The sequence below is a fragment of the Lepidochelys kempii genome, chromosome 10, assembly GCF_965140265.1.
Source record: "Lepidochelys kempii isolate rLepKem1 chromosome 10, rLepKem1.hap2, whole genome shotgun sequence".
Taxonomy (NCBI): Eukaryota; Metazoa; Chordata; order Testudines; family Cheloniidae; genus Lepidochelys; species Lepidochelys kempii.
In genome coordinates this window covers 50,222,971-50,250,229 of record NC_133265.1, presented here as the reverse complement: position 1 = coordinate 50,250,229, position 27,259 = coordinate 50,222,971, and the positions used below count along the sequence as shown (strand labels likewise).

Genomic DNA, 27,259 nt, shown 5'->3' with positions numbered 1-27,259 from the left:
CAGCGCACGCTGCTCTTACCTGTGGTTCTGTGGGCTGCCTCTTGAGCTAAGATCAGCACCAAGCCTTTGGCCAGCATTGTTCTCTGGTTCCTGTCGAGCTAAGGGGAAAACGACATGCACTTCACCTGCTCCGACCGACAAGCCCGGCAACTCCCTCACCCCACCCCTGAACTGTCCTGGGTGCCCTGAACTGTCCTCACCCCACCCCGAAGTCCTGGTGACTGGCACCTTTCACTACTGATGCCCGGTCCTGCCCTTTTTTGGTTTTGAGTACCGTTACTTTTGCCCAGGTGTGAGTGAAGAGATGTTTTTACATCACATCTCCCTCGGACCGGGTTTCTTTTGGATAATTCCTGATTTTAAGCGTAGCGGATTTTTTGAAATATTAATTTCAGAGGAAATGTGGCAGGGGAAGGGCTAACTTCACCCAGAAATCGCCCCTTTGTGGCGATCTCAAAAGGCAGGAACTGGGGGTGATGTGTGATTCGCGGAGGGAAAATATCTGCATCATGATGTTTTCAGGGAGAGATGAATGGTTCGGCGCGGACCAAACTGGGCATCCCGACGCCTGGCAAACTGAGTCTACATTTATGAGGGATCGCAGCAAGAACCCAACCCACGCGCCTGCAGTGGGGAGGCACAGCCTGCTTGCCTGGCTCATGGCAGAGCCATCTCTCCTCTGAGCTCCTCCCAAGGAGGGCCGCGGGCAACCAGCTTCCAAAGCGTTTGCGGGAACTGAAACCTCGTGCGACCTTCACATTTCAAACGTGTCCGCCCCAACCTGCCCAAGTCTCTCTCCTTTGCCTTACGGCCTGGGTACACTTTCACTCACCGTCTCTGTGGCAACGTAAGCGGCCACATTTCGATACACGATAGCACTCGGTGGCACCGAGGGGCTGCGCCGCAGAGCGGCCCCGGGATGGACGCGGCTCGGCTGAAAGATCTTTAGCTTTGGCGGAGCTGGATGGTCAGTCTTCTGCTCGTGGAGACCGAGCGCGGGGTTTGCCAGCTGGCATCAGCCTAGCGTCCCAAACCCAGACACGGCTCCTGGGCAGGACCAACCATTGTATCAAGGCACCAGCCTGGCTTGTTCAGAAGTGCGACAGAAAGAGCACTGATCTCCCTTCCCCAAACTGCAGATCTCGCTAGCGGTTCCGTACAGGGGGGGAAACATGCACCTTGCCCAACCTGCCAGCTAACTAGCCGGGCTATTCCTTAAGGGTGCCGCAGCCTGGCAAGCCCGGTCCATTAATGTTGGGGATGACAGTGTTCGGGCAGGAGCGAGTTAAAAAGGGCATTAACAATGGAATGGGCCTGCTAGCAGATCACTTAAAGCAATACACCCTCGCCCTGTGAGCTCCAGTCCTGAATTATTAATATTATTTCATGTTACATCAGTGCGCCTTCTTGAAGATTAGAGGTTTATTAAGCCTGGCGACAAGTTTTAACCGATTAGCCATTCTCCCAGTAGAGGTCCTTCTATCCGAGTGAAATGCAGGACCCTGCTTTGGAAATCAGACAGTGGGGACCGTGTAAAGGGAGTTTAAACGTGAAAAGAGAACAGAAAGGCAGTGAAACGTCCACTGACTGACAAGCCACATTAACTCCAAGATCGCGGGAACAGGTTTCTGTGGGGTGGTCCCGTCGACCCCCAAAATAAACAATTGGATACTTCTTTGAACCGCAAACAGGGCAGCTTATTATAGAGGGATGTTGCGAATGGAAATTCATCAGAGTAAAAAAGATTTTTTAAGAAGCCCCTTTTAATATTTGTTTCCTTTTTTTATGCAAAGATTTTTCCAAGTTGCAGGTTAAAAAAAAAAAAGCGGCTCCGTGCAGAAACTGTGGGGCTGTGAACTGTGGCTGTTCAGCCCTGTGATTATTTAAGCAGCTTTTCAGCCCATTCTAAGGGCACATTCCCCCCACCCCCTTTCCTCTGGGGAGAGGCTTTTAAAAGATCAAAAGAGAGCCACACGTTTGCAGCTAGTCACCGAAAGGGCTGATACATTCTGATGATCGTTTGCCGTCATGAATTGCTCAAGAGGCACCGTGACTGAAAACTGCAATATAGACCATAAACATTTCCTCAAGACAAAATCAGTTCAACAGGCTTTTCAATGAACCAATCTGCCCCAAGTAATATGTGCTAAAATAGCGGCTCATATCACCGTCTCCATCGGTATTTCTACAACTAATACAATTAAACAACAAAATGTTAAAAACAGAATGAAAAATTAGAGGGTCTTCCTATCAGAAATGTATTTTTAATGACAAATTGGTGTTAATAAAAGGGAAAGAATAACGGATCAGTAAGATAGCAACGGTAATACCAGCTGCAATGGTCGTTAGTTTTTTATGACGACCTTTGATTGGAGAAAGAAACTAAATTTAAAACAATTTGTTGTGCAAGATAGGATGAAATTAGAGGTGCAATGTATCATTCTGTTTAAAATATTTATTAAGCTCCTGTCAGTTTCAAGAGCAAGTTCCCAGCTAATTTTTATGCCTTTCTTTTCCCTCCAACAAATACATTAATAGGGTTCACACGTAAATATCACATGCAGATACACCTTTTGTAAGCACTTGTCTTGCACCTCAACATAAAATAGGTTTAAATAGTACATAAAGCATAATAACAAATACAGACTAACATAGTATAGTAATGCGTTACTGAAATAAACTCCAAGTAATTCTTGGGATGTTAAGATAAAACCGTTTGAATTAGATTTTAAAATACTTGAGCGAGCTGGTTTGATTTAAACACAAGGCGAAACATACTTCATCACAAGAGGGAGATTTTTAGTAATTAATCCCCAAAGGAGAAAGTCTCCTTGCAAAAGGAGTGAGGGCTGGGGCATGTCTGGATTTCAGCTCTCACACAAGTGTAATAATCACCTCTTGAATGGAAAGCTCTGAAGCAGATCGGAGGAGTGGTTGCTGCTGGGCTAGAAGGGAATCTCAGACCAGGTAAACAGTGAGGGAATTGCTGCTTCTTGAAGCGTGGGGGAACCTGAGCGAGAAAGAATCTTTGTGTGTTGCACGGCGTTCCGCGTTCCATTGTTCACTCCTGGCCAATCAATTCGCTCTCTCTCCCTCACTGCCAATCGCCTCCGGGGGCTGCTCTGGCGGCCTGGTGAAGTCACTGCTCCCTCCCTCCCTCCTCAGAGCTGGGCCTTGGGCTGATGCGTGCTGACGTCATGCTGCGTATGGGACAGGGCAGGCTCCACTTTCTAACTCCTCCAGGCTGGAGTAGTTAGTTAGCAAACAGCAGGCACTGGGCAGGCAGCCTGCTCCTTCTGCATCATAACATTTTGCACACATCTCTTTCTGCATGGTGGATATTATTTTTCATTATCCTTTTCTGGGTGCTATGGGGGATCATTCCAAGAGTAAGTTGATCTTTGGTCTGAATGATACTTGTAAATATTTTATTTGAAACGTTTAAGCTGATTCTACAAGTGGTTTATTTACAGAGATACTTTTAGAGCACATTATAAAATCGTGCATTTTTTAAACTAGGGTTATTTTTGCTCTTTCACCATCTGTTGCTTTTTGTTATTTTTTTAGTTAAAAGCTATTTTATCTTGCTGTGTCACGATCTCGGGCTGCAGAATTCGTTGTGTTTTTTTTTTCTTTTTAAAGAACAAATAAATGTTTTGTTGGGTTTTGCTCTGAATGCCTTTTATTCTAATAGCTCAGGCATTCGTCATTAATAATATATAAAATAAGAAAAATGCAAAAAAGAAAAGCAGAGCCTAGGTTTGTTTTTTTTTAAATAAGACGTAGAATAAATGCAGATGAAATAACCGGCAGATAAAGTTCATCTGGTTTTCCATTATGTTTAACTATCTTCCAGTTCTATATTTTCCAACCTTTATCCTAGTATTTACACCTACCAATTGTCTCTGTAGAATTTCCTTGCAGTTCAAGTGACTGTAAAAGTCACAATATATATGGAGAATAGCTGATAGCTGCTGCAGTTTATCGATTTCACCTTCTTTTTCTTTCTTTCTTTCTTTCCATTGCCTGAACATTAGTAGAGACTGTCTCCTAATTACGAATGCCTCTGTGATTGCAGTCCTTTGAGACAGTTCTGATTAGAAATGATATGCTTCCAGTATACGTTCTAAATTTCCTCTGCTCATTTCCACTGGTAGAAAAGCCCGGAATTGCCATGTGTGTGGGCTGTGGGAGTCAGATCCATGACCAGTACATCCTGAAGGTCTCCCCGGACCTCGAGTGGCATGCAGCATGTCTCAAATGCGCTGAATGCAGCCAGTACTTGGATGAAACCTGCACTTGTTTTGTGAGAGATGGCAAGACATACTGTAAAAGGGATTATATCAGGTGATTCAAAAAGCTCTTTATCCATTTAAAAAAAAACAACTTTCCTCCGACCCATTTCTTAAGAGCTAATTTCAAGAGCTCCCCATCTGTGAAATCGCACTTCCTCCTGCTTGCTAAAGGAGGGAGCCAATACTTTTGTGATCCGGACAAATTATGTTCCTGTTTATTCGGCTTTGGAGACAGGAAGTTATTAACGATTGATACAACCAAACGAGAATATTAATAATAACCAGCATGTCGGCGAGCAAGAGGCAGTATTGAGCTGCACATTCCCTAATGCCTGTTACAGAAGAATGTGGGTAAGGGGAAATTTTCCTGTTGAACCAGAGCCCCCTTCTCGAATTGAATGAGTGGGTCAGATTTGTTAGGAAGAGAGCAGAGGGGACCCTGTGGGTTTCTCCGCCGGGGTAATTAGTTACTGGGGAGGGCGAGCTGGGACCAGTGGGGTGAGTGTGTAGTGGCTTCATGGCCCTTTCTCTCTCGGCAGGTTATTCGGCATAAAGTGTGCGAAGTGCAAGGTGGGATTCAGCAGCAGTGATCTGGTGATGAGAGCCCGGGAGAACGTGTATCACATCGAATGTTTCCGCTGCTCCGTCTGCAGCCGCCAGCTCCTGCCCGGGGATGAGTTCTCTCTACGGGACCACGAGCTGCTCTGCCGGGCCGACCACAGCCTGCTGCTGGATAGGAGCTCGGCGGATAGCCCCAGGAGCCCCGGCCATTTACAGAGCACCAGAGGCCTGCATCTATCAGGTAAAGGAGCAACAGATCTGCCGGGCGCTGGGGCCCACCTGGGGGTGTGAGATCATCAGCTAGCTCAGTAAATCCAGGGTCTAGACACATACACGCCATGTATTGTTATCCCTGGGGGGAAATGCCATGCACTGTACAAACTGCTCTAGCTGTGTGTCTGTGACTGGATAATGAATAGATGTATGAATAATTTTCTATCTAACTCGGACTCTGCCTATTAACGCCGCAGGGACATTTATATCTTTAGTCGTCCCTCTTATAGGGCTACAGAAAATACATCTGTTATCTCCACCACGATGCGCTGAGTTATGGAGGCCTAGAGAGTTTGGCCAGAGACTCTGCAGTCTTGAAGTGTTTCCCACCTGGCCCCACGCTGGGAACCTCTCCCCCCCCCCATCTCCTTCATGTAGGCCTCTTTCTTCTGCGTCTGGGGAGTGGGAGGGACTGGACGTTACAGGCCACTTGCCAAGGAAATGTGAGGTTCTGTACACACCCAGAAGAGGAGCGGGAGAGGCAGACTGGGCGAGGGGCAGAGCGGGGGTGGCTGGAGGCGGCTGAGAAGGGAATCGGAGTTGTTACAGGGCTGGGCGAGCATTGTACAGTCCTGGCGGCTGAATACTGAGCTACACGTAGCTGCAGCCAAAACAAAAACAAAAACAGCGCACCTGGGGAGGGATGGAAGAGGGACTCAGTGAGGCCAGCCAGTAGAGCCGGGGAGAGGGACGGTGGCCGCCCTGGTTGCCCAAGGGAGCAGCAGCGGATTCGTGGGAAAAGCGAGAGGGACGGTGGCAGAGCCGGGGAGCGGCTACACACCCTGTTCTCGACACTGCAGTGATGCCGAGGGACAGGAGGAGAGAACCCCCCTTGCCATAGGCCCGCGGACCGGGCGGTAGGAGCCATAGCACGTTGGGTGGAGGTTAATCTCCATCTGCCTGCGGTGCTCCAGGAGGCACGGGAGGGAATTTCAACCACAGCCAGGACAGGAGGCTAGAGAGCTGGCTGTCCCCTTGGGGTGAGGGCCAGCGCCATTCCGATAACCGGCCTTCATCCTCTAAGTCCAAACCCTGCTCGCGCCCAGCCCCAGGGCAGCGGTGCTCAGAGACAAGGTGATGGGCTCTGGCCCAGGAGACTAGCTCGACAGATGGATCTGCAGCGTTTGGTCCGAAACTCAAGCTCCAGAGCCAGTCCCATAATGTGTACGAGAGCAAACGGGAGCGGGAAGACAAGTCCAAACCACGGCTGCGTTTAGGAGGTTTTGGAATAAACGGGGATTCATCCGAGGCGCCCTGAACTGCCCTGCACCAGGCTGCGAAACGCTCGCTAACCGCGGGACAGCCCCGGCAGTGATCCTGGCGCGTTCAGTGTGAACGGGACTAGAGATCGAAAGGTGTGAGTATCGAGAGAGAGAGAGCCAGGGCTGCTTCCCCAATTATCTCCAGCCAGTCACTGAACACTCCGGGGCAGCTTTCTGTCATTCGGGGGAAGAAAATCAGCTAGGATGGGGGTATATTTCCATGCACAATCTCTGCTTTCATAGGCTGCCCTCCTTTCCTCCGGGAATAATAACCCTGCGACTGCAGTCCGCTCGTCCGCTGGCCTAGGCCATGTATTTGTTTCAAGAAGGGTGAGGTTTCACTCATCGGAAACAAAACCATGTGGGTTTTAAAAATATCGAGCTGCAAAAATAAAAAACAAAAACAAACCACCTCTCCTAACACCAACACTGAGTAAGAAGCGAACTGGAGCGAGATTATTCCTCTGATCAAAAGGGAATGAATGGTAAAAACAAAACAAACCCTGCCCGCAAGAAGCAGAGATCCGATGGAGAAAGGGTGGAAGACCTGGTTTCGATTGTCTCTTTGTAGGTGATTTGTGCTGGCTGCTTAGGATCTGTGCATATCGAGATTATAGGGCGGTAATGCCGCTGTGTCTCGACAAAGATTCCATCTTGGTCCTTTCGGGGATACTCTCTGCTGACGATGTTTTTGAATTACAATTGTTGACTCATTATAGTTAACTAGTTAAAAGATCGCTGCAAGCCGGGGTTTCCCCTTTGGGGGATGATTTTATACCGCCCGGGTTATTGATTATTAAGGAAGCTCTTGTGTTGACTCCTTCCCGTCTGCCGCGTGAGACGTGCTCCCATTCGCACCGTTTTCGATTAGAAATCCCGGCTAAGGGTTGTTACTCCCGAGTACCACCCCGCATGCGGAAAGCGGTGCAGAGCCTACAGTTCCCAGGGCATGGAAGAAGCGCGGAGATTAATGGACAGGGTCACAATTGCCAGCTAGTTAGCACTTCAGCACGCTCTTTCCCTGATTATCCGGCTCCTGCTCCTTCTCCTCCTCCCTGGCTGCGGTGCACCGGGCTGGGCCGTTCGCCGCAGGCTCTCGTGGGCTGTTTGATTGAACGGTTTTTAACTGTTCTCCGGCCCCTGCGCTCTGCAATGGGCCCCTTTGGGTGGCTGGGTGAGCGGGGCCGGCCCTGATTCGATCCCTGGGTAATTTGCACTTGATATAAAATCTAATGGTCAAATCCCACTCAGGGGCAAAATGCCCGTTTTGGAATAATTAATCTTGGGAAGCGGGGTTTTATTTATCTAGCCTGTAACCCCAACCCGGGCTTTCCCCATTAAATGTCCTGCTCTAAAGAGTCGCTTTCTTCCTCGATTTCCCCAGTCGGGAAGCGGCGCGGTGCCTGGGCCTGGTCTAGCCGCTGTGTGCAGGGGCAGCTCTGGCTCGGGGCCCCGGGTTAGTGAGTCTCCGGGTGATTTTCCTCCTGCCTGACTTGTATTTGTTCGCCCTGCTTTCAAGAACCCCAGCGGCCAGAGCCAGTCTCTGGGGTGGCGGCAGCAGCTTCCCACAGTGCCTGGGGGGCTGTAAAGTACCGACCCCCCCGCACTGCCTCCTTCTTGGTTGTTGGGCTGAGCCCCGGGATCCCCGCCTTGCAGTGTGTGTGATTCGATTCTCCCTGTTGCAGACCCGGCTGGGGAAGCAGGAACCGCTTTCCCCGCCGCAGAGTGGCTGGTACAGCTCCCTGCCTGGCTGTGCTGGAAGGGGGTGCAGCTCCGGCTTTGGGGTGCGGGTGGGAATGGCCTTTTATCTCAGAGGAGACGCAGGCCGCACCAGCTCAGGGGCGCTGGGCCTGGGCCCTGCAAGCTAATCTCCCAGGCCACATTTAGTGCAGGGGCTTAGCTGCAACCCCTCGCTCCAGGCGAGCCCCTAGCAGGGACCCCCTCCCCGGGGTTATCCTGCGGGGGGGGGAGGCCTTCACTGCAGCAGGGGAGGGTGCCTGCCTGCTATTCTCTGCGCCACGAACACAGGCCGGGCCAGAGATCACTAGAAATCCACCCCCACGCTGCCTTCGCGGCCTGGCTGGGGCTGGGGGGCGGCCTGGCTGGGGGCGCCCCGGGACGTGGCTCAGGCCCCAGCGCTAACTGGAGTTGGTCGGTTCCCCCTCGCCCCGCTGCAGACTCCGTGCCCGGCCGCCAGCCCTCTCTCCGGCCCCAGGTGCACAAGCAGGCGGAGAAGACCACCCGCGTCCGGACGGTGCTGAACGAGAAGCAGCTGCACACGCTGCGGACCTGCTACGCGGCCAACCCGCGGCCGGACGCGCTGATGAAGGAGCAGCTGGTGGAGATGACCGGCCTGAGCCCCAGAGTGATCCGGGTCTGGTTCCAGAACAAGCGCTGCAAGGACAAGAAGAAATCCATCCTCATGAAGCAGCTTCAGCAGCAGCAGCACGGCGACAAGACAGTAAGAGCAGGGCGCCTCTTTCCACCCACCGGGCAGGGGCCATTTTGCAGGAGGGAACGGCCCTCCCTGTAGTGCCCGAGGACTCCTGGCCCTTGATTTCCCCGCAGCGCCCCCCCCGCCCCCCATATTGCTCACATGGAAATACCTGGTGAAGAAAATGTCTGTGTGAGTGCGTGACAGCACCTCCCCTCTGCTGCACGCTGCCTTGTGCGGGACACATCCGCTCCCGGGGACCAATTCTATGGCTGTTTACACAGAAATGTTTGTGTGCATTTAAAACAAACCCCCAATAGTAAAGATGTGTTAAATAAACGAATGCCCCCTCCCCCCCGCCAGCATCTGCAACCCCCAGAAGTGAAACTGGCTACAAATTGACCAGAAACCAAAAGTGAAGCGGACTAGTCTGAGAGACCTGTGCAGAGTAAACAAACAGCGGGAATGGGGACCCGCGATCCAGATTTAACAACCCAAATCGTCCCGCTTTAACCATCTACGGGTTTGCTGGCAACATAAAGAAATCGATTTAGTTTTCAAAACGCATGAATTGTTATTATGAACCCGGCCGTGACCCTTTAAGATATTTTGGGTTTACGTGAAAGCTGTTTTGGCGTGACAGCCCCTTCATTCGTGCACTCGGGACATTGTTTAAAATGATCACACAATAAGGCTCAACCCAAAGGGAAAGTGCTCTTAGGTGCTGAAACAACCACCGTTCCGGGCTTGTTTTTAACTTGTTGGGAGAGCCCGGATACGGGCTTGACCCTTTTCTTCTTGGGTGCCCGGCTACAGCTAAATCATCAAGCGAATAATAATTTGTACAAGTGAAATCCCGGGCTGAGATGGCACTTTGGGTCCGTGAGACTGCAGGAGAGCCCGGGGGAGGCACTGGGAAGGAAACCCGGGGGGGCCGGGGGGACTCTCTGACCCCGTTCCTGCTGGGATCAGGCAGAACGACAGGCGCGGGCCCTGCTGCCCTGGGCCCCGAGCCCCGCCGTGCCGCACGGACCCGAGCAGCCGTGGAGCGGAGGGTGTTGCAGGGGTCCACGCGGGAGGGCGAACAGGTCCCCGCACCTGGCGCTGCAATACACTTCCACGGGGCCCAGGGAGCCGGGAAGCGCAGCGCTGGGGTGGGCTCCAGGGGGAGGCCAGCCGGGGTTTTAGAGAAGCCGGACAGCTCATGCGTTGGGGGACCCGCGCCCTGGCGCTGACTCCTGCGGCCCCTGCAATGCCCTGGGCCGCGGCCCGATACCGCAGAGCCCGCCCGGCCTGAGGCTTTGCTGCTCATCTCCCCCTCTAGAGTCTGCAGGGCCTGACCGGGACCCCTCTGGTGGCCGGGAGCCCCATCCGCCATGAGAGCGCCGTGCAAGGCAACGCCGTGGAGGTCCAGACCTACCAGCCGCCTTGGAAAGCGCTCAGTGAATTCGCATTGCAGAGCGACCTGGACCAACCTGCCTTCCAGCAGCTGGTAAGCGGCCGCTCTGCTCCACTGCGGGAGCGGGGCCCCTCCGCCTGCTCTTTATTTATTACTCCCCGACCGTGATCACCCTCCTCCTCCTGGGAGTAAAGTCATCCGCGGAGCGTCACCCCGGCCCAGCTCCGTGAAGGTTCCCAACTCCCACTGACATCACTAGAAGTTAGGAGCCGAACTGCATCCGGGATCCCTGTGCCTGGATTGGGGCCGGGGGGGGGAGGGAAGAGGGGGTTGACAGTCACCCTGTGCCCGGAGGAGGAATGGTTCAGGAGCTCTAGCAACCCACACTTCCATTTCCCTTGGTACATTTCGATTTGAATTAGAGAAAAGGGCCGTTTCCATGGAAGCTCAGCCCAATGCAGCCCCTGAATACAGGCTGTATTAGCAACGGAACCCCCCACTTAGACTGTAAGCTCCCTGGGGCAGGAGCTGTGATCCACAGCAGAGCAATATAAATGTTAAGCGGCCAGGAGACCAATAATGATAGAAACGGGATTAGCCACAGGGACGTGTTCCTGGTACGTGCCCATTTCAACAGTTCCCCGCACGCTTTGGCAAGGGAATAGGAAGTGTCCTTACAGGAACAAAACAAAAGGGCCAGTTCCATCGCATTTGGAAAAAGGAAGCGAGAGACATTCCCCGGGACAAATCAGCTAGTGGTTTGTAATTGACCATGTGCTGGTAAATAGTTACAAGGGGCCAGATCCTGACATCCTGACTCAGGATTTTTGGTGAGGCTTCCAGGGTCTGGCCCATGGGCTCTCTGGTTTTTAACACTCCCGTTCCGGTGCGCTAACTTCTCTCTGAGCTGGGTGTTTGGGGAGGAGAATCGGGCTTAGAAAAGGAAGCGGATGAAGCCCCCCGTTAATGTACTCCTCCGATAGGACTGCGATGTTTTAGTAGATAATCAAAAATTAATCTTGTGTTATGTTTAGTTAATATAATGGGAAAGTGAGACAGGAGTGCTGTATGAATAATTAAACGATCATTTACTAGCATTGGAAGAGCGCATTGATGAAATATGCTGCACATACATCACCCGGTGATATATGGAGCCCAGCACTGCGCAACTGCTACTGGACCACTGCCTAGTCTGAAATGAACTTCGAAAAGTCTAGCAGATTTCTTAATGGGCAGGAGAGCCTCTTCCCATTGCAAAGAAATCCCCGGGGGTTGCACGAGGAGCGTGCAGCACTGCTGAGCTGGGGAGATCTTTTTCCATAGTGCCCACTAGCATTCCGCCAGGAGGAGGGAACTTCTCTCTAGGACGCCTGGGTTCTCATCAGCTTGGTTTGTTTGTTTAGCTATAGGTGATCATGTCGTATCCTTGTATTAAGGATGGGATTTATTTTGCCAGCACAGGCTCCGTCTGGCAGAGGGGTGCTGTGGTTTGAATGTGGGCAAGAGTAATGAAGGGCTCTGCAGGTCGTGTCGCTCCCCTGGTGCCATCCCCTGACAATAGGTGTTTGTGGCAATACCTTCTAACGAAACTGAACAGGAGGGAGGGGTTCTTTAGCCATGGGGCATCCCTGCTTGGGGAGATCGAGGCTAGGTTTAGAACAAGTGTTATTTAAAGATGTTTGAACTAAAACGTGCACAAACCCTGGAGGACACAGGGCATGTTGTGTTTTAGCCCTTATCTGCTGCAGGTGAATCTTAGCTAGTTTTTAAACCCTACCTTGCACTAGGTGCTGGAATATTATTTTTAGCAGCGTCTAATTAAAAGGGGTTAACACGATAAAAAAAAAAAGCTTCCCCCAGTCGAGATAAAACAGGGATTGGGGGCTCTGGATTCTGCCCACATCGCTCTCACCCATCTCCCCGCTCCCTTTCCTCTCCCCCCCCCCCCCCCAGGTATCCTTTTCCGAATCTGGCTCCTTGGGTAACTCTTCCGGCAGCGATGTGACCTCCTTGTCTTCCCAGTTACCCGACACCCCCAACAGCATGGTACCCAGTCCTGTGGAGACGTGAGACAAGCACACACCCCCGGCGGATTTGGACTTTCGCATGCTCCTGCTCCCTGCATGAGACAAGCCCGGCCTCAGGCTGGCCCAGAGCTCCAAACAAAACTTTTTATAATAATATTATTTAAAACCAAACAAAAATATGTCTTGACTGCCAAAAAGCACCAGGATTCTAGCTGCCTTCACCAGACTGGAGAGAACTGCCCCCCCCCCTCATCTCCCCAGCTTGTTTTCCCAACTGATTTTTTTTCCCAGAGCAAACTTGGATTTTCTAAAATTAGCCCCCAGATCACCTACTGTATAATGGTAGTTTGTACATTTTTTTGTTTCGTTTTCCTTTTTGGAAGAAAAAAGGATCTTTTGTGTCTTCCTAAGACTGGTTGGAAGCCAGTTAAATCATCTCAGCTCGATGTTGTCTTTTGAGTAGTCATCTCCATCCCAGTGTCTCTCACAGCACCACACGAGTGAATTCATTCCATACTCTGCATTATCCCTGACTTGAAACCTTGTCCTGTTTTGGGTGGGGCGAGAGGACCCCCTCCCCCCAAGCCGCATGATTGCTGGAAAACATATATATGGAAATGAGACTTTTATTGAAAATGTTAAGTTATCTTATGGACGGAGGACAGATTGTTTGAGCCTTTAAAGAACAAAAGTAAGTTATTGTTATTTATTGTCAGAGCAGCAGTTAATAGTGGAATTAATATTTTGATTTTAATAAAAAATAACCTCATTGGAAAGTGCTGCATCGTGTGTGTATTGTTAACCAGCTCTGTCAGGTGAGAGTAAAGAGAAACCAGGGGTCAAAATTCTGCCGAAATCATTCTAAGGGGCCGTCCTTGAAAACAAATCTGCAGCTCGAAATGACCATCCGGAATCAAACTGGTCAAACTAGAAACAAGATAGATAAATGACCTCTTCCGTCATGGTATCAGAGGCTTTAAAGGAATACATGGAACAGCAGGAATCCGTGTTGCAAAAGAGCGCCCAGTAAGACTGAGCTATTTATTGCACTGCGTTATTTATAACTGTTTTCTTATCGACGTATATTTAAAAAAAACACCTTGGTGTAGATGTTGATTGATATTCAAAGGGAAAGCCGAATTCCCCTCCACCCCCAATAATGATTGTCTAATTTAATCGATTTGCCTTCCTGAATCATGGCACTATGCGTTAAAGCATCCTGTCTAAGATCACACGGTATTTTTAAATTAGAAAATAAATTTATTTCCAGTTTCAATTTGAACCACTTTTCAAAACCACAGTGCAAGCTGCCCTTCTTCCCAGTGCATCCCTAGTGAAAATGTTTGTTTTCTCAGCAGTAAGAGACAGAGATTTCATCTCCTGAGCGGCAGCACTGAAATGCTGGGCAGCAGGGCTGGCTGCAATTCTGCTTCTCTTTGCAGCTTCCTATTTCAGCTCACACTCAGTTGCCAGCGACTGGGGTTGTCCCTACAAATCTATTAAATATAGCACCCGAACTGGAGATGTGGTGCTCTCCAGTTCTGTTACTGCATTTACAGTCCTGCGCCCTCCCCCACAAGGCAGTATGTGGAGTGGGCTCTGGGTTTGTCCGCCTCTAGCTGCTGGGATCCTAATTCACAGGGAAAGTGAACTGCCCGGGGTGGACAGGGGATGCTGTTCGCAAGGGCTGGGCAGTCGCCCGGCCCCCAGGTTCCTCCCAGGAGAATGTCATTGGGCCGAAGGTTACTTCCCCTCCCCCACTCTTTATTTCAGGATTAATGCGGGGGGAGGGGGGAAGGCGTGTGAAATATATTTATTCACACTTTGCTGCTCAATAAGGGGATGAGGATGACTCTGCATTAGGCTCTTTGGCTCCCACTGCCGTCTCCCTTCCACCCGTGTAAAGGCGCAGTCACTCCAGAGCCACTCCGGATTCACACCGGTGGAAAAGAGGGCAGCTCTGGCTGTTACTAGCTCACCCGCCGCCCCAGAGGGAACACCCACTCCGGCCCCCCCTCCAAAGCAGTTAAAGCCCCTCGCCTGCCGTCCTTCGCCCCTGAGGAGGCCGCGATGGGCAGCGTTGTCAGCTCCCAACAGCCGCCCAGGGCAAGGGGCGCCGGCCTCACCCACCGCGCCGCCGAAGCCCGGCCCAGCTGTGACCCAGCAGCCGCGGCTCCTGCCGCAAACCTGCGCGCCTCGGCCCTGCTCCGTAGCCGCATAAGCAACGGGTAGGATGGCGCTCGGGCTGGGTTTCAGTTTACGGGGCTACGAAGAGCGCCGCGGTCCGTGTAACCGGCTTTGCGGCCCGGAGCCGCCTGCAGCTCATTGTCTCCCGGGCTGCAGTGCCCGAGCAGGGGCGGCGGGCATTTAGCAACAAGCACCCTTTTGGTTGCCGTTACGCTGCCTGCCACTCAAGGGGCCGAGCATTGCCCAGGCCCTGCAAAGCACTTACCCTAAACCGCCCAGCCAGCGGCGGCTAAGAAATAAAACCCTTTGCACCTCGGGGAGGCGAGGGGCAGAAGCCGGGGAGCTCCCCCAGCGAGCAGCCCCCACACAGGGAATCGCTAGTGTCTAGTGAGTCAGATCATAAGCACCGAGCCCCAGCCACAAACCGGCTCGACCTTTCAAAGGCCGCGCAGCAGCGAGCTAATTAACGCGCTAAGTCCTGAGGCCGCAGCTTGGGATCGCCGCGAGTGGCTAGCTTGTCCTGACTGTCCCCAGAGTGGATTTGTGATGTGATCACTCTAGTTGCATTTATTAATTCTCCCGTCTAGACAGAGGCGAAGGCTGGGCGGCTCCTTATCTGGGTTTGGCATCACCTGCAAGCGATACACTGAAGGGAGCCACAACCACCCTCTGCTACGGCCGCTGCTAGTTCCCCTCCGAGAACCAGTCTGGCGTGTCCTGGGTTTATTTTCTTTGCAGCCCCAAAGGCGAAGGGTTTCTCTGGGGAGGGAGGGGCCCCGCTCGCTGCAGTGGCCCCTGGATAGGCCGTGCCCAGGTCAGCTGGTGTGACATTTCAAACCCCGCCGCCGGCCCTCTCTCTCTCTCTGTGTTTTAAGGAGAAACTGACTAGTGATCGCAGGAAATAAGAGGCAGATACTGAATCTCCACCAGCCCCCCGAGCCAGGCCATGAGCTGGAGGCTCGGGTTCTCAGTCACAAATATTTAACCCTTCGTTTAACCCTCCGGTGCCAGGTCCCAGCAGTGCGAACCTGCCCCCTTCCAAGGGTCTGGCGCAAGGCAGATGCCAGCTGCACGGGGCTGGAAGAGCCCCACAGACGGGCCTGCGGGTGGATTTAGGGCTGGCCCACAGGGCTGTGGGCTTTGAGCGAGGGGAGGAACTGGGCTTTGCTCAGAGGCTTGTCTCTCTGCCCCCCCCCCCCAGGAGCCCGTCGGCCAGCTGGGGCTGCAGGCACGTCACTAGGGGCCGGGAGGCGGGGGAGGGGTGGGGTGATGGGGAGACGGTGGAAAGGGCCCGAAGTCTGGTTTTCTTCTAGTTCCCGAGAGACAGCAGCACTTTGCCTTTAATAAGCTCTTTCTCCCAAGTGTAGGAAATGGGGCTGCAAACTCCGAGATAAGAGTCTAGATAGGCTGGGTTAATAAGGACCAGGTTCGCCTCCACACTGCCCAGGCAGGTTTGGAATGAGAGCTGGGGGATCCTTGCAGACCGTGTGCACTTAACCTAGACCCCTCCCCTCCCTCCAGATCTCCCCAGGGACTGGCTGGGCCTGATCTGAGTCAAGGGCTGCACCTCCAGCCACCTTCCCCACGGGCACAGTCCGCGCCCCAAGACTACCCCCCGGGCTGCTGCTGGCGTGGGGCGGAGCTGCCTCGTTCGCATTAAGCGCCGCGGGTTGCGGAGCGGATTGGAATCGCTGCAGGAGCGCATCCAGCGCGCGCGCGGGCGGAGCTGTGTGTTTAATAGGCACGGGCCAGGTCCGCAGCCCGGCGTCGGGCAGTGCAGGAGGCGCTCGGTCATTCCCCGCCTTTGTGCCGGCTCTGTCTAAGGGAGGCTGCCCTGTCTGCCAGGGACAGGTGGAGGCTTCAGGGCCCCGAGCTGGGGTCGGCCCCCCGTTGGGTTAGTTGCATCAATAAGGAAGCTCAGGTCTCCCCAGCCAGCTGGGGTTTCCCCATAAATTAAACTCTCCGCTGCAGACAAATCTCCCCTGCCGGCAATGAACCGGGCAGGATTGTGTGTCTGCCGCAGGGTCTGCGCCGGGCAGGGGGCCAGGTGGGCCCTTTGGGGTGACTCTGCCTCTGGCCCCAGCTCTCTCTAGCTGCAGGTTTGTTTGACGCCTGGTGAGTGTGACTTCCGAGTCACTAAGCTGGGCTGGAAAGTGGAGAAGTCGGCTGCTTGGCAAACAGCCCAGTGTCCTCCCAGGGAAGGGCTAGGCAGCGAGCCGCCTGCAGGCCACGGGGGCTGAGCTACATCTGGGCCACCAGGGCTGCGGGACCCAGGAGTAAGCAGTCGGAACACCTGAGTTTGCCGAGGTGTTGAAGCGCCTGGTCTAAAGGGAGTCTCCAGCGTGCAGTGGGGATGGTGAAAGGGCTGCCTGGGGGATAGAAAGGGGCTCTAAACCGGGACACAAAGGGAGGGAAGATAAGGTCACTTTCCCCGGCTGCAGGGCAGTGTGTGTGTGACACACACAAACGCAGCCGGCGTTGGGGGAGAGATTTGCGGATTCCATTCGGAAGCGGAGCCAAGAGGCGAGAAGGCGGAGAGACGCTGCAGCTGCAGCTGCGGACGGAACGTGGAGTGTCTGGGGCAGCCAATAGAGAAACTCGGGTAATTTAGACAAGTTAAAAGCGGTGTCGGGGGGCAGCAGCCAACCTAGAGCGACCACCCGCGCTAATTGGCGCGGCCGGAGCACGGGCCAGCCCCTCGTGCAGGCCCTGTTGTGACCATCAGGCACCCGCCGCCGCTGGAAAGCTGCAGGGACGGGGGGGGGGGTAGAAGTGGGGTTAGGCCCCCCCGAAGGCGCGTGAGGTCCCCCAGCTGCCCGCTCTCCAGGCTCAGCGGCAGGGCGGCCCCAGGCAGACCCAGCTGGGGAGCCGGAGGGATGGAGGATACTGGGCGGGGGAGCTGTGCCCGGCGCTGGGGCAGCGCTCATCTGCCGGTGCCCACCCCGCAGCGGGAGGGGAGCGCAGCGGCGTGCGGGTGGCTCTAGGGCCCCGGCCTGGGTCAATCCTGGGGCGGCTTCACCCCGGGAGGCGGCCGGGGGGGGAGCCGGCTCTGGGTGGAGCTGCGCTTTGCCCCGCCAGCGGGCCGGGCGCGATCCCGCAGGGCTCGGGGCAGGGGGCCTGGGGCCACTCGCTTCCCCCTGCTGCGCCCCAGCCACGTCCCCCGCCTAGATTGAAACAAGCTGCTCCCATCACCTGGGGACTGGAGCCGCCCGGCCCCTGGAATGCGACCGAGCTATAAAAGTGCAGCCCGGCTGGCCGGCTCCTTGAAGAGGGAACTTGAAACCCCAGCGCGGCCCCCAGTCCCGCTCCTCCTCTGCAGCCTCCCAGGGCTGCTGCCCGGGTCACGCCGCAGCTCCCCCTAGCGCCTGGGCAGGTGTCTCCCGGCGTGGCAGCGGGGCCGGGGGCTAAGCCCCTCTCTGTTGTATTTCTACCGGGCCGCGGGGAGGGGGCGGCTCTGCTCCGGGGCGCTGCCAATTAAAGGTTGCAGGGCCAGGCTGGGCCTGATCGCGTGGGGGGAGAATTAGAGCCTGTTGGGAACCAGCCTGCAGGAAACCCCGGCGCTAGTTGCGGAGTCTCCAGCCCCTGACAGCGGGGCGGTGTGGTCCCGCCTCCCTGGTCCCCCCAGTCAGTGCCACGGGCGGTAATTAGCTGCTTTAAGGAGCCATGGCGGCGCTGGAGGCTCAGGGACCCCCCCCCCAGCGGGCGGATGCCCAGGGTGGGAGCTGTGCCGCAGCGGGCTGCAGGGCTCCTCTGCCGGCCGCTGCTCTGGGTGGCGGGAACCGTCCCTCGTGCCCGGGGCCCCCGGGTCACCTGCTGGGCTCAGATCCCAGGCGAAGGGAGCGGGGCTTGGGGGAGAACCGCTCCGGCGCTGAAGGCAAACCCGAGACGGACTCTCCCGGGTTTTTAGGCTGCTCACTTCCGCTGGCGTCAATGGGAGTGAGGAGCCTAAATACCTCTGAGGCTCCGGGTCGGTGTCATGAGCCCTTCACACACTCGTTAACCTGCCCAAACTCCCATCGGCTACAATTGCCCTTCCGCAGGATCGGGCCCAGCAGAAAACAGTAAGACCCGAACTAGGGCTGGGTTTGGATTGAATATGGACTCCCGGCCCAACTCCTTTCCTTTCGCGTTCACTTCAGCTCCCGCCACCCTGTTGTCTCCCTTAGGAAGGAGAAAAATAAAGGTTTGAAGTTTTATGTTAAAAGGACAAATGTCTCCACCATCTGGGTTCATCCCAGCCATGGCACGTTTATTAGACGCCAGTAATACGATGATTTATGCACCAGTTGAAAATCCAGGCAGTGAATCACGTGCGGGGAGCACAGCGAGGTCTGGAGGAATTGGACACGCTGCCCTCCTCAGTGCCAGGAGCCCGCAAAGGCCGCCCAGGGGAGAGGGCCACCAGGCCGCAGCAGGTTAATAATAAGGGAGAGGAATCGCAGCCAAGCACGGCTGCTGTATGACAGAAGCCCCATGTGACAAAAGGTCCATCACAGCTGGCATGGCCCTGCTTAGAAAATCTCCAGAGACTCGGGCAGGCTTGAAGATCCTGTGGCTGGTGTGGAAATGGAAGCGGGGAGAGAGAGCAGAGCTGGAAACTTCTCTGGGTGTGTGGGGGGACACCTTGGTTTGCCAGAGTTCTGGCTTGTTTTAATTTTGGTCTTGTCTACACAGGGTAAACCAAGGATCTGTTCCCAAATTGTGTGCTCACACCTGGGCAGACTCACTGAAATCAGGGGGCCTGAGAGTCTATGGGGTCCATTCGATTACCTGCTTGTCCTTGCTACCTGTTGGCTAGTCCACTCACCTGAGCAATGAGGCCCCCCTTCAAGCAGAGCCCCATGACTGGCACCACAAACTGCGAGCTTCTGAAAGAGATGGTCCAAACCCCTCCAATATCACACAAGGACTTGTTTTCTTTAGCTTGCCCTGCACACTGCTGGCAAGGGGCTGTTTTCTACTGAATAAAGTATTTAAGCACCAACTACCCCACCTTCCTGTCCCAGAAAAAAAAGTTTGAATGAATCCTTGGTGATCAAAGCTGCTCCAGTGATCCTTCTGGGACCTGTCTGCAAACACTTTAAATCTACTTAATGGCTGCTGTAGCCCAAATGCTTGGTATTTCCAAGAACCACAGACTGTTCCAGCCAGCAAGATGGATACTTTAAATAGGTTTAGAGACCTTAACAAGAAAACAAAAGGCAACCTATCTTAATCCTTTCCCCTCAAACTCATTTGGCTACTCATAAAAAGCAGTGGCAGCGAGAAAGTCAGGAAATAAAGTGCCCTCTTGTTCCCTCATTATTAAGATCAACAGCAAATTTCATATTTGCCGTCTTGGATTTCCCTTTTTCTGGGAATTTTTAGTCCCAAATTCCCTTTTGGTTATGAAAGTAGGAAATCTTGAAATACAGTGACTTTGTGAACTGAGTGCCTTTCCAGCTGCAACTGACACTAGCATCCAGCCACTGCCAGTAGTTTGCGAGCAGCAGGAGATTGTTACACAACCACCAAAGTGCTCAGAAACTCTTGAAAATAGAGGGTCTCATCCTGTTTGCACTGCAGAGGGACAACTTGCCATGGACTTGAATAGGGGCAGGGACTGGGCTAGAGACCAACAGAATTCAAGTGTGCTTTGTTTAGTGGTTAGGGCAGGGAACTGGGTTCTTTTCTCCCAACTGCATCTTTACAGTGGGGATATTACTATTAATTTGTGTTACCATAGCTGCAAGGAGCCCTAGTCATGAATCAGGACTCTATTGTGCTAATTGCTGTACAAACAGAACAAAAAACTGTCCCTACCTCTAAGGATCTTGCAATCTAGTAATACCTCCCTGACAGGGCTGCTTGCGGCTTAATTAATGCTTGTGAGGTGTTTTGATATCTTTGGATTAGTGAAGTGTTGCAATGATATATTTTAACATTTGATTATTATGTATGCAGCATGGTAAATGTGCACAGGGCTTTATCATACTGACAGTGTTTTGTATATTTTCTATGGCAACAATTTTGATTTTTCAGATTATTTTCTACATTGTCTTCTTTCTAATCAGAGTCTTCCTTCCTTTGCACCATCCTTCATGTTATCACCGAGGCATGCGCCATCAGAATCTCTGCTGTGACTGTAAATTGTGATGTTAAACACACTGACTTGACGGTGGCTGGCTAGTTTAGAGGGAACAACTGTCTTTACATGCACAAATCTTGACATTGAGGAAAAATGGGGAAAGAAAGGAAAAAAAATAGGGAAAGGAATGGGACCCTGCAAAATCCACAACTAAAACTCTTCCTGAGTACGGTGGGGAGCTGTGTAACACTATTCTTCAAGATGCTCACCTCAGTGTTCTCATATCAGTTTGTAGGCCTGGGGTCTGATTTTATACAATATATAACAGTCTTTAAACATTCTACAATACAATTTTTTATTTGCTTACAACAACATGGTGGGATTTATGTTACACCCTTTTTAATGCGTGCTCTGAATAAGTTTATAATATCCATATTTTTCTTTTTGTCTCATGTTTGTGTGTGCCTGGTAAGTGTTACGATTCACTAGGGGAAAGTAGTCATCTGAATCACCACAGACTGTCATATTTTTGAGAAATAATTTTAGCCTAGCTAAACAAGCAAAATAAAATAATCTTTTCAACAGAAGCTCTGTCATTGTGGTCTAATATTGCTTGACATAGCTTTATGGAAACTCACCATTAACAGTACCAAGGTGCATCACAATTTTTTAACAATTATGATGAAAGTCTTATTCAAACTTTAAAACTGTGTGGGCTTAAAAAGTTTATTACAAATGATCTTATTCTAAAAAACCAAGAAAAGTCTAAATGAACTCTAAATTGAGTCAAATCAGGATAAATTCATTAAAATTTTGATTAATTCAAAAGATGCCTCAAGACTTCTATTTATGAGATTGTGTCGTCTGTAGTAATTTGAATAAGTCACACTACAAACAGAATAAGTTATTTTATTACAAGATACATAGAAGATAACATTTTCTCTATTTGTAACCTAATTTCAGCAGTTTTACAGTGCAAGAAGTACACATCATAGGGTAGAACCTACCAAAACCATGACATAGTATGTAAATGAAATAAACAATTTTCAAAATTAAAAAACAGAGCGTTAAAGTATCTACAGTACTTAAGACATAAATAGTGCAAATTATATATATCTACAACATAAGTATTTAGAGTATCTAGAAGTTTCCAAAACAGTTTCTTAAAGTATGTAGTTAGCACAAATTGCTTAACATTAACATATTAGATGTTTTAAAAATCGAAACAAAACGAAACACTTATTTTTTCTCTTTTTTCAAGAAGAACTGTCGTGCTTCTTCCCAGGCCTGGCAAGGGAATCTGTTAGACAGCTCAAGATAATCTTGGGAAGTGAAGAATTTTTCTGCTAAAGAGAAAACATAAAATTATCAAACTATTCTCTCTTAATATGGTAATAAAACAAGAATAAAAAAACCATGGGCAATTCAACTTGATTTGCCTCTTTTACCTCCTATAAACAAAGTCCTTAAAACACAGAAAAACAGTTCTACGCCACTATAGATGCATTATTTTTTGGTGAAGGGAGCTATCCTACCTCAGTGAAGTAATGGCAAAAGACTTCCTGTGTCAGTCTCTCTGTTCCAGCTAAGCTCTGCTCCAGACATTAACTGGGCTTTAGGCACCTTTGTGCTCCCTGTGTTTTGGGACCAGTCAGGCAACTTTGAGGTTGCCCTAATTTGTCACTGGCTGCCAATTATTTTAATGGGGTTCCATGAAGGTGAAGAGATCTGCCCACAGGAAGCTCATAGCAAGATCAGGAACTTAGGGCTCTATCTTGCAAACTTTTAGTACTCCTTTCATAAGTACTTGCCAGTGAAGTCAATGGGACTACTCATGAAAGTAAAGGTTTGTAAGATCAGACTCTTCAAGTACTGTAAATGATCATAATTCAGCTTCATGATACAATGGAACTTGCTTTTTATATTGAATCAAGTAGAATAAAAGTCCAACCTTGTTTATTTAATGGGACATTATCTTTGAAGTTTAAAATGATATACTTAAAAAAATAATCCTGATTATGTTGTTAATCATACCGTAGACTGTTATAATTGGAATTAGTCTGGAAATCAAACTCACCTGTCGCCATGTATTTTGCCTTTCATTCAGTTTGGACAATGAAAATAAAATAGTTCATTTTCTCTTTGATTTTTAGTTTGTTTCACTTGCAGGTTCTCATGCATAAACACAATGCTGTAATGTCTGTGTTACAAACACTGCAACAAAGTGTTTGTTTCAAATCAAACCAAAAATGTTTTAATTGATATTAAAAAGTATCATGAAACTGCTAAAATATTTGATTTTGTAAACATTTTTTAAAAACTCAAAGCCTTAATTTTGCACCTAGACTGCCTAACAGTATCCTGTTAAATGTACTGCGATGTGCTAACTGGTTATCATTGTGAATCACTTCTTGGTGGTTGAAATAAAAAAAAGACTATAAAAGGGTCCACTGTACTGTATGCTGAATATGGAGAACCCAAAACGAGCTCCTGAGTCACCAACACATCTGAATCTCAAGCCAGTCTACTAGGCAATGGCTATCTCAGATGAACGTCTTTCAAAATTTTAGCTTGCAGTGGTTAATCATGTCCCACATTCCAAAGGTATTTATAAGAACAGGAAAAAAAATGCAGTAACCTTTTACAAACGGATAGAGTGCTTATGCAGAAAATCACAGGAGAATATTTTACTCATCGTTTCCGGCCATTGTCTGGGGGGCTATTGGGGTGCATCAAAATGTTCATGTGGTTCCAGTGACTTAAAATCCCCGAATAGAGAGCTACTAATGTGAGTAAATGTATGCATATGTGTAAGTGTTTGCAGGATACACTAACACATCACACTGCATTTAACAATATCTACATTCTGAAATTCTGATGCTATAAGCAGTAAAACTACAAGTTACAAGTCATGTAAATAAGTAAAGCTAATAGAGTGTCCCTAAATCTGTGATGTCATTTTGTTGTTTACTGCATTTTTTTTTATTGTGAGGGTAGATACCATGAGCTAATCCCAGTAAAATGCAAGATCATCCATATTTTTGTTATGTAATCGCTAATTTGGTAAATTTCACTGGAGACATACCCCTTTGTTGAGAAGACTGGTTATCTGTTTGGCCTGAACTCTGTGTGAAATCCTATAAAAATAAAACAAATGTTATTTAGTTTTCAGATCTACTATATGAAGAAGTAAAAAAGATATGAGATTTAATTTTTCATAGTTACAAGAAAATAAAATTCTTCTAATGAAACCTGTGAACGAATAAACTTAGATCTGTTTGTTATAAAGAAATAACAAAATTCTATTCAAATTTAAATCATATTATATGCAGTTGATTTTAACAACACTTTCCAGAAAAATGCCTCTATTTTGTGCAAGCAGAATGCCTTCTTATGAAATTAGAACCACCTCTTATCATTATATGATTTTTAACTTTAACAAAACTCTAGCTACTGCTGCATTTCTTTAAAACAGAAGCCTTGTCAGATTTATATTTTCTACTTTGTATAATATATGCTTAAAGATTTCTTCAGTTGTCACTCACATATTACTAATGTTTATTATCTCTACCTAGAGACTGATCCTGATCTCATAGAAATCAATGGGAGTTTTGTCACAGATTTAACTAACTCTAGATTGTACAATAGCAATATATCATAATAAAATCTAGGTGCCCAATCCTGCATACCATGTGCCCTGTTTGTAGTCTTTTGCTTACGTAGGGCTCAATCTCACACCCAATGAAGTCTGAACTTTGCCATTGATTTCAATGGAAGCAGTCTCATACCCATAAGTAGCCAGTAGGATTACTCACGTCAGTAGTGAAGGCTTTCAGGATTAGGCCCTTCATTTAAGTATCTGTCTAACATAGCTGATATTTTTGGTTCATGCTGATATATTATCTGATATAAGAGCAATGGCTTATCAAATTATGTATATTCAGTTAAATAATATTTTGATCTATTTTAACACACTGCATCCAGATTTAGAAACAACAAAAATAACTAGGATGATGTAGAGTGTGGAAAGAATTCTGTTTCTGGGGTGATGTTAAATGTATAACTGTAAAGTCTGATTGAATCATTTTCCTCTTTTGAGTTAGCCTTGTACACATTTCTAAAAAACAACTATATTTTAATGATATATTTTTCACGATATATATTTGTATATGTTGTCAAATATTCAAATAACCAGAAGAATTTCTTTTTGCATTTTCTAGCACAAAGGATCCCGTTCTCTCATGAGGTGGGCAGATCCTAAAGTCCGAACTCAGATAAAACTCCCATTAAAGCAAATGGTAGATCTACCGAGTAAGGACTGCAGAGTCTGTCTCCTGGTGAGAGTAAGTTGACATATAAATACAAATGTAAATCTCTTATTTCCTTATTGATATCTGAAAATTCCTTGACTCTTACAGTACTTATCATATGCTTTAAACATTTTGGGCCAGATTCTCTGGTATAAACTGTCATAGCTCCACTGAAGTCAATAGAGCTGTGACAATTTGTACCAGCTGAGGATCTGCCATTAGATTTTTAATTTTGATGTCAAAACATCTTCTAAAAACCTGTAAGAAATCAATGTGCCGTTGGCATTTGACTTCAAATATTCCTATGAACTGCAAATCAGGATAAATAGCACCTGAATTAATATTTAATACAGTAAAGATAACCTTTGTAATTTTATTTATGCTGTGGTTTCTTGATCAGAAACCATCACCAATGCCAGTCTCACTTTTACAGTGAGAAAAGCTAGGTAAATAACTTTAATTATGAAGATCAGATTAGTGTCTGGAGTTATTTCCCCCCCCCCTTTCTGGTGAGGAAACTGCAGTTTGTGTGTGATGTTGAACTTGTGTTTCTTAAGCTTTGTAAAAGGCAACTAGAGATTTCATATAAGCATATTTTAATACTTTAAAAAAATAAAAAACGAATTATATTTTTATATGCATACAAAATGAGTTGGTTACAAGAGGAACAATTTTTTAAGTGTTAAATTCTAGTGTTCTTTGTAACAATTATGCAAAAATTCTGAGTATTCAAAATGATGAAAATATAAAGTTACAGTACACTGAAAAGCTTGATGTCATCTGAAGACTTTTTAATAATTTTTTAGCTTTTATGTACTCTTCCCAAAATATATCCAGTCCAGATTTGGAAAATTTGGAAAGCTTTTGAAAAAAACCCAATTTTGAAAAAAACCCAAAAAAACCCAAAATTCAATTGGTCATACATCATCAGCTACAAATAATATTGCTTTATCAACAATTATAACTTTCACTTGACTGCTACAGAATTCAATCTGTTCAATCAATATCAAAATAAGTTTTTAGATTAAAAAATCAGAATATTTAGTTAAGCTGCATGTACTTTTTAATTTGAAAATAGTTAATAAATCTTTTTCATATGTATATTTTTCATAATCTGATGAATAAAGCACAGAACATCAGTTTACAGAAAGAGAGTACAATCCTGCAAACCCTTGTTCATGAGAGTAGTCTCAATTAACTCAATGGTTTACACATGTAAAGACTGCAAGATCAGAACCATAATATATATTCTGGTATTTTTATTTGTGTGTGTGCGTGCGTGTGTGTATATATATACACATATACATACACACGCATGCACAAAGGATTGTTAAATTCTCTCTGCTAATCTGTTGTACACAGCATGTAGTTGTGTATCTATCTGTAAGTAGATGCATTATAGAAAACAAACAACACGTGTACAGTAAAGTATCTTCCTTAAAAATCAGCATTTTAAAAACTGTCTAGTAATAGCTGCAACTAGTGCACATTTCACCAGCATGTCCAGTCACTTTAATGAAAATAGAGTCCCACATGTGACAGTGAGAACCCAACTACTTAGAAAGCTTTTAGTACTATAAGAAGCCTCAAGTACAGAAATAATCTGTGGTTCGAAAAATAATTGGAAGATGTCAAAGTGTTTAAATGTTATTTATTTGTACTATCTAAAGTGAATTAATTTCATATGCACAGAAAAGACCAAAGTATTGTAGTCAGATTGTGTGTAATTGTACATCACTGGAATATCTACCTGAATGAATGTGGCAAGTAAAACACAACTCATCTCCTGCTCCAGAATGATCTTGTTCTGAGGGTTATTGTAACAAGCAGCTATTAGCGTAGGAAAGAGCACTTTGATTAGGCGAGGGTCACTGAAATACTGGAAAGGCAACTGGCATAGTTTCTGCAGCACCGTGGGGTGACGGCCAGATTGTACAATTACCTGAAAATACAAGAGTAACATAACATTAGAACACTTGTGCTGTCTGCTCTTACTTTTACATTAACTGGCAGGAATTTGGAAACTATAGTAACTAAAAGAACATGGTTGAGAAGAAAATGTTTAGTGAATGCTAAAAGAAAAGCTTCAGAGGATTTAATCAAAATCATTTCTATAATACAAGTATTATTTCCATAGCAGCACAAGAATGTAAGGAATATTTGACTATAAAGCATCCTTTTCTTGCATAATTAAAAAACAACAACTAAGCAAATAAAAACAGTTATTTGAAGTCTACTATACACCATTTAATGGTGCTGTAAGAGAGACAAAGAAATACTACAAAGAGACTACAATAATTTACAAACACACACTTTTAAAATATAATAAGCATGATTTTTGAAAATAAAAAAAAGATCACCAGTAATGAAATAACCCTTATGATGCACGTTCATCCTTTACTAGAATTCTCTCTAGCAATTATAAAAGACTATGTTTCATCATA

At 48.3% G+C, this 27,259-nt stretch overlaps 2 protein-coding genes across 7 annotated transcripts in view; one reads left to right on the top strand and one right to left on the bottom strand.

The window, feature by feature from the left end:
* The first annotated feature begins 3,331 nt into the window (after nucleotides 1–3,331).
* Nucleotides 3,332–12,963, top strand: ISL2 (ISL LIM homeobox 2). Its single transcript, XM_073361464.1, has 6 exons — nucleotides 3,332–3,389; nucleotides 4,158–4,347; nucleotides 4,835–5,097; nucleotides 8,569–8,852; nucleotides 10,150–10,317; nucleotides 12,178–12,963. Exons 1-6 carry the CDS (start codon nucleotides 3,332–3,334, stop codon nucleotides 12,292–12,294), a joined length of 1,080 nt encoding a protein of 359 aa, XP_073217565.1. The 3' UTR covers nucleotides 12,295–12,963.
* Nucleotides 12,964–21,398: 8,435 nt separating this feature from the next.
* SCAPER (S-phase cyclin A associated protein in the ER) overlaps nucleotides 21,399–27,259 on the bottom strand; it is a 345,110-nt gene continuing 339,249 nt past the window's right edge. For 4 of the 6 annotated variants that reach the window (XM_073303508.1, XM_073303513.1, XM_073303510.1 and 1 more), the window contains 3 exons: nucleotides 26,566–26,757; nucleotides 23,591–23,642; nucleotides 21,399–21,851 (listed from right to left, as the gene is read on the bottom strand). In XM_073303508.1, coding sequence (XP_073159609.1) covers nucleotides 21,745–21,851; nucleotides 23,591–23,642; nucleotides 26,566–26,757 — 351 coding nt within the window. In that variant the 3' untranslated portion in view covers nucleotides 21,399–21,744. The remainder of the gene's footprint in view (nucleotides 21,852–23,590; nucleotides 23,643–26,565; nucleotides 26,758–27,259) is intronic. The other 2 variants (XM_073303509.1, XM_073303512.1) reach the window with 1 other exon arrangement.

What these genes read in the sequence shown, in the direction of transcription:
- ISL2 (XM_073361464.1), top strand. Translation starts at nt 3,332, where the DNA reads ATGGTGGATATTATTTTTCATTATCCTTTTCTGGGTGCTATGGGGGAT. An exon ending in TGTAAAAGGGATTATATCAG is followed by an intron (nt 4,348 to 4,834) that starts GTGATTCAAAAA and finishes CTCTCTCGGCAG; the next exon opens with GTTATTCGGCATAAAGTGTG. An exon ending in AGCAGCACGGCGACAAGACA is followed by an intron (nt 8,853 to 10,149) that starts GTAAGAGCAGGG and finishes CTCCCCCTCTAG; the next exon opens with AGTCTGCAGGGCCTGACCGG.